Consider the following 6,422-nt stretch of genomic DNA (forward strand, 5'->3'; position numbering starts at 1 on the left):
TTAGTTGATGAAGATCCACCGGTTCCTTGAGTAGTCCTTCGTCTTGTATGATGATTGCCATGGAGTTCTTGAGCTCAACTACACTTTCTATCCTAGTCCGAGACCTTAGCTATAGTAGACTAGAAATCAAGACTTTATAGTTTTGATCACTAACATTGACAAACATGCTTGAGATAGCAACGCATGCGAGTTCGACCGAGCAATGCTCTAACTGTTATACTATATATTTATTGTTAAATGTTTTTCTTTAATAATTAAATTGATTTATTTTCCGCATCTTTAGAGAATGGGGCTATATTTTATTAAGCTACATCTCACTCCCATTGACATTCCATACATATTTGTGGAAATTGGAAGTGGAACTAAGAAGTTAGTTATCTTGTTGATTGTGTTGTATTTCTTGTAATTTCCTGACGTGTAATTTGATCTCATTGGTTGTTGAGAATATTATTAAAAATATTTAAATAGTGAATATTTAAATTCAGTTGTGTTTGGTGAATATAAAACAAACAAAAATAAATAAATAAACGCATCAGACTCGTTCCGGCCCGTAATGCCTTGCGTTCATATCTCCATATGGGTTTGATCCTGATCCGGAACTCGGGGTGTTACAATCACTACGGAAAATTCAATGCCACAAACTATCTTTCTCGATGCATCGATATTCTGCGTATAAAATTTTATAGTGCCTGCATCAAATTTGCATAAATTTATGTTCAATGTGGGGGATTGTTGAAATTTTTGAACAGAAAATTAATGGGTATATAGAAGTTTACATTTGAATGAACTTGTGAATGATTGTGTTTATTCATATAAAACTTTTCATTTGAATTTGAACCTCTTCATGCAAAGGTGTTTGACTCTTCATGAAATAATTTCTCCAAGAGTCATCTTTAAACCTGTATAACCTCACGGGATATGTTGTCCCGGGCAACCACGTACCACTCTTTTACAAGCTAGCGGGTCAATAACCGTTGGATTCTCTTAGATCGTGTAGTAAAACTAGTTAGATTAGGTTTACAACTGTAAACATCACTTTAAAGATAGCCAAATCCTTAAATTTATTTAATAGTTATTATTAAGTTTAGTTTCTAAGTTATCATTTTCTCTTCTCCACGTTGCAGTTATTTTAATGGAGTAGGAACCGAATTTGAGATCAAGTTTACTTCGCTACTTGGTGAAAGAGTTTACAAATTCTTTGAACGGAAAACACACAAAATAAATTAATCTCCAGTTTGATTTGGTCTTGTTTGCACTTACCAACATATATTGGTTCATTTTTTTTCCATACCTGTTAACTCTTTGGATCTTAAGTTGATCATTCAATTATATCTTTTAATATAAAAAATTGAATTTGGGTGTATATTTTTACACCATTCAAGGATGTTGTTGAAATAAAGGTTACAAAATTCAATATAAGGATCTCCGACACCAGTTTTACATCTTTGATAGGATAAAATACATAATCAATTTATGTCCTGTGTCGAACTTAATCACTTGTGTTTATATTTATTAGAAAAGAACACCAACCTTCTCCTCATTTTTTTTAAGTATGGTTTAAGACTTTAAATCAAATGGGCATCAATCTTAATACAATATATTTAATAGTTCTTCTTTTTTTAAAGTAAAACATACAAGAGACAGAGAGTTGATTTTGTGGATTTTACCTTTTGATATGGGATTATACGAAACATCGAAATATTGAGGAAAAAAAACACAAGAGATAGAATTGAGATTTTCTCACCATTAACAATAAAAGGATCTTGTATAAGAAATATTAAAATATACGAAGGTTGTTTTAATATTGTTAAGGTCTTGTTTGAAAATATATTCACCGACAATTGTTTATTCAACATCGACGACTGATAATAAAAAGAGATAGCATATGCCTAACCCCACTCGCTCAACATTGCATCAAAGGGTTTAGAATCAAAAACTAGTTTGTATATTGTGGTTGAGAGTTAAATAAGAGTTTGTACTACATCCGATTGCGTTCATTGTTTTCGTTGTTCCAAGATTGTGTTAATCTTGGGAGTCGAGTCGTTATCAAACATTTACTTGAAAAAGTTAATCGTCTCGGTTCGGGTAGGTTTTGTTTTATATATTTTAGATTGATCATCTCTTTTTATTATTTCTCGTCTTGTTCTAATGTTCGTATTTAAAAAAAAATTATACATAAAAAAAGGTCATCGTTACAGATTTATACCGAATCAGTAGAAATAATACAAAAGTCATGTTACTATAAATATCACTCACGAAGACGATAATAAATGGGTTAGCAAAGGAAGGTCAATAAGAAAATTGTAAAATACAGTAGTCAAGGAGACCAATTTTTCTCAGTTTCTTAAACTTATAAATCTAATAATAATAAAAAAATCATTGTAATCCCGATTCATTTGAAAACTTTATTATTATACTTCAAAAGAAAATTAATGAAGAAAAAACTTGATAATATTGTTTTTTGTATTTTTGTGTTTTAATCGGCAAAGAAATGAATGGATTTATCAAAATAAAGGGTGTAAGAGGCTTATAAAACGATATAATACAAAAATAATAAATAATTTTCTTCTATTATTTTTGTATCTTGGTTGGCTAATGATTTAGGGGCAGTCATTAGAATGCGGCCTCAAACAGGGTGGGCCCAATAAGTTAGGCTACTCTCTAATATAGTTGCAATTCACTTGAAAAAACAAACTACTGTTAGTTCAAGCAACAACAACTGTGTTAGTTCTCTCAACTGCTCATTGAAGCTGAGAAGATTTACTTTGGGTTTTTCTTTTGATGGTAATTTGTTTGTATCTTTAATCTATTTTCGTGTGTTAGGATATTTAGCAGATCGAGATCCTATTAGATCTGATTTCCAAAGTAATGGTGTTTGTAGAAGGTTAATTTTAATTTTAATTCATGTATGTGGTGTTGTTAGGATTTTAATTTATCCTGATTTAGTTTTAGTACGGAAGGTTAACAGTTCAGCCTTGATTGTTTTAACCTTAGCTTTACTTGTTTTAAGATTTGTGATGAAGAAAAAGATAGCATTAACTCGTCTCAGATCATCATCAAGTTCAACTACAATTGTTACAACATCTCCAATGCCGAGTCTGTCCGATTCGTTACGATACAAACACTTAAAGACCGATTCAGATTACCATTGTTACTTGAGACACTTTGGTTACCATTTGAGACACTTCGGTTACTTTTTTGCTACTGCTTCTACTAGTTGGGTCACTGTTACCTTGATTGCGGTAGGCAATCTAAACTTTTAAAACTCCAGTTCATGTTGTTTACATACTCTGATGAACATTGGGTTGGATTTGATCCAGTTGTGGTCTTGTGCTTTGATACATATTGGTTTTGTTCTCAAAATCAGTTTGGTCCTAGTTGTTTGGTCCTCTCCTTTGTGAGAGAGAAGGTCCTCTGAAACTGGTTTTAGGTCTGATAGGATAGTTTTAATAAGCAAGACTTGGTGGAGATACTACAACTTTTATGAATGTGTTGGGATCTTAAAAAAGTTCTTTAAGGTTTATTATTTCCTAAATCAAGTTTCAATAATGTAATGAGGTTAGCCTCTTTTTCTCGGAAGAAAAAAAAAACTACTGTTAACAATCCATATAAAAATAATCCCAGAAAACTATGCAACGCGTTTTTAGAAAATTGGCAGAAATTAAATAAAAAAATTTATAAGAATTTCTGTATTATTCATAGACTCCAACATATAATTGTAACAAATGGATTAAGTAATATTAAGTTATTAACAAATCAGCTAAGCTTCATAATTGGAAGCTATTCCAATAATACTGATTAGCTCTTAATAAACAAAATCTCAACTAGAATGCTGTAAGAAAGATAAAAGGCAAAACCCAAACACATCCAAAACTGTGTGTATTAGATTACATGTACATATACATATACAGTATATAACAACTGATAATAATTGATTCGCCGAAACAAAAACTAAAAAAATTCTGAATCGGCGACGGTATATCTAATCTATTGTGCATGAACAAAGTGACGATCCTGACGGAACTCTGGTCTCCCTGAACGATTTGATGAAGAACCTGAATCATTAAATTCGTGAAGAATTTTAAGAAGCGAACTAGATTTCTTACAAGCACGAGATGTACCTTGTGTAAGAAGATTGTATAACGAACACATGAGCGAAGTAGGTTTTCGTAAAACCGCAACCACTTCTTTTCCACCATTTATACACAAACAAAGAAGAATCGAAACACAGTATTCTTTTGCTGGTGCAGATATAGATGAGGATTCCAAAGTAGCCACCAGTGCATATAAAGCCGAAGACGTTCGTAATATCTCTGACGACCCTTCTTGTTTTTCAGCTAAAATTGCTAACACAGCTAATGCTTCAGTAATGAAATCCAATGAATTCTCTAAATTCAAAAGATCGACTAAAATCTTCACTGTTCGACATTCAAGAACTTTCTTATGATTCCCAGGGAACCACAGTAATCCTAGAATAGCAACAACGACACTCTTTTTCCCACTGTTGTCTAGAGCATTTTCCTTTAGTAGACCTACTAATGAAGGAATTGCTTCAGGAATTTCACCAATTAATTTTCTATATTCTTCAACTGATGAGAGATGAAATAATGTTAGAGCTGCGAGTTTTCGTGTTTCGATCTTTAAACCTTCGATCAAAACATCTAAAATAAGAATCAATCCGCAATTTTCGACAATGGATTGTTTGATGTTTGCACTTTTCTGATGCCTAGTAAGGTTTAGTAATGCTGCCATTGCATTTTCTTGAGTTGAGGGTGACATTGATGATAGTAAATTTAGGAGGTAAGGAATTGTACCAGATTCAGCTACACAAGACATGTCGAAGATATTCGATTTTGCTATTAACCGGATTTCGTAAGCAGCTTTGTTTTTGTCTGAAGTTGTTCCAGTGGAGAGATTACATTGTAGAAATTCAGCAACCATTTTCATAGCTTCCTCTGCTGCACCACTTTGGCTAGTGTGTTCTGTTTTAGTTCGCTTGACGTCCTTTCGGTTTTGATTTTGACTTGCCTCTCGAACTATCGGGATCCCATTTTCGAAACAAAATTGATGAATTAGCTTTCGTAGAGCTGAATTTGGAACCATCTCGATGCTTGTAAGTTTCTCGCCGGTTTTGGGGCAGATCAAGTTCCCGGATTTGAACCATTTTTGAATTGAAACTCGATCGAATGTATGACCAGTTGAGATTATTACCGGGTCTGACATAATCCCAAGAGAAATCGGGCAAAGAAAATCATCTGAATCCAAACAGCTAATCATCGATCCGGGCTTACTTCCATGATCAAATATAGATAAATTGTTAGAACTACTTCGGTGTTCGTCTATGAAATCGAAAACCACGACACGAGAATAAATAACGAAGACGATTAAATTTCTTAAGAAATCAACCTCTCTGTTTTCTCCACGAGCTCTTGCAGTACTAATCTCTTCTTCCAAAAACTTAATCTCTTTATTACATTGATTCCAATTTCGAATATTTAAGTAATCTAAAACCCTCTTTAAATCAGTCGGATTGGGAGCAACTCGGTTATCGAATTGATTCAATATGGAAGTAACCAAAACTGCAGTTCTTTCATCAGTTAGCTCCACCTCGGATTTCGCTTTCTCGGCTTGTTTAGCAACTAAAACAACAATCTCTTTGACTTCATTTGGTAAATCAATTAAACCAATCGGAAGAACATCTAGAGCTGTTGCAATGGTTCTGATAAGTACCCGAAACTCATTAGAAACTTGTTTGCATTTCATTAGTATCCATGAATGTGAACCTTCTTGAGAACAATCTTCTAAAAGAAACATAATCTTTTGGAAACTAAGATGAAGCTCAAAGAAACAGAGATTAATGGAGTGAAGTAAGACAGAGTTGTTATCCCTGACTTCTTCCAAGAATATAAGAAGATTTTGAACGTAACGTACTGTTTCCCTCGCATTCTTTCTTTGAGTAACAAAGGATTTGAACTGGTAATCACATATTTTATGAGCTAAAGAAATGAGGGAGACGAGCAAAGTGGCGGGTAAGATATTTTGACATGGATGAACTACCGGAAATGAAAGTATCCGACGACGATCGGATGATGAATTTGAACTATGAATCATTTGAGATGGAGTTTTGAAGAAGCAAATATCGAAGAATGAAACTGGTTTTGAACTTTGGATTTTCTTCTGTCTGGTTTTCTTTAAGATATGTGTGTTTGAGTGTAATGTACTTTATAACTATCAACCGTAACAATGAAGGCATATATAGGAAAATATCTTACACGGACACGTGTCGAGATACTATGTAAGTTGGATTTTCTTCCGTAATGGGATCGGCAATTTCGTATGGTTAATGGGACACGTGTAGGGTGGATAAGGAGGGATAAGGGATAAATTGCGGCTTCTGGGATTTAGGTTGGCGGTTAACGTGG

The 6,422-nt window shown here is 33.4% G+C and overlaps 1 protein-coding gene across 1 annotated transcript; it reads right to left on the reverse strand.

Moving 5' to 3' along the window:
* Nucleotides 1–3,674: 3,674 nt before the first annotated feature.
* On the reverse strand, nucleotides 3,675–6,205 carry LOC113316835 (U-box domain-containing protein 19-like). Its single transcript, XM_026564982.1, has one exon. It carries the CDS (start codon nucleotides 6,109–6,111, stop codon nucleotides 3,988–3,990), a length of 2,124 nt encoding a protein of 707 aa, XP_026420767.1. The 5' UTR covers nucleotides 6,112–6,205; the 3' UTR covers nucleotides 3,675–3,987.
* Between the last annotated feature and the right edge of the window lie 217 nt (nucleotides 6,206–6,422).

Source organism: Papaver somniferum, chromosome 10 (genome assembly GCF_003573695.1).
Source record: "Papaver somniferum cultivar HN1 chromosome 10, ASM357369v1, whole genome shotgun sequence".
Classification (NCBI taxonomy): Eukaryota; Viridiplantae; Streptophyta; class Magnoliopsida; order Ranunculales; family Papaveraceae; genus Papaver; species Papaver somniferum.

Excerpts from the sequence above, each read along its gene's own strand:
- LOC113316835 (XM_026564982.1), bottom strand. The coding sequence starts at position 6,111 with ATGATTCATAGTTCAAATTCATCATCCGATCGTCGTCGGATACTTTCA.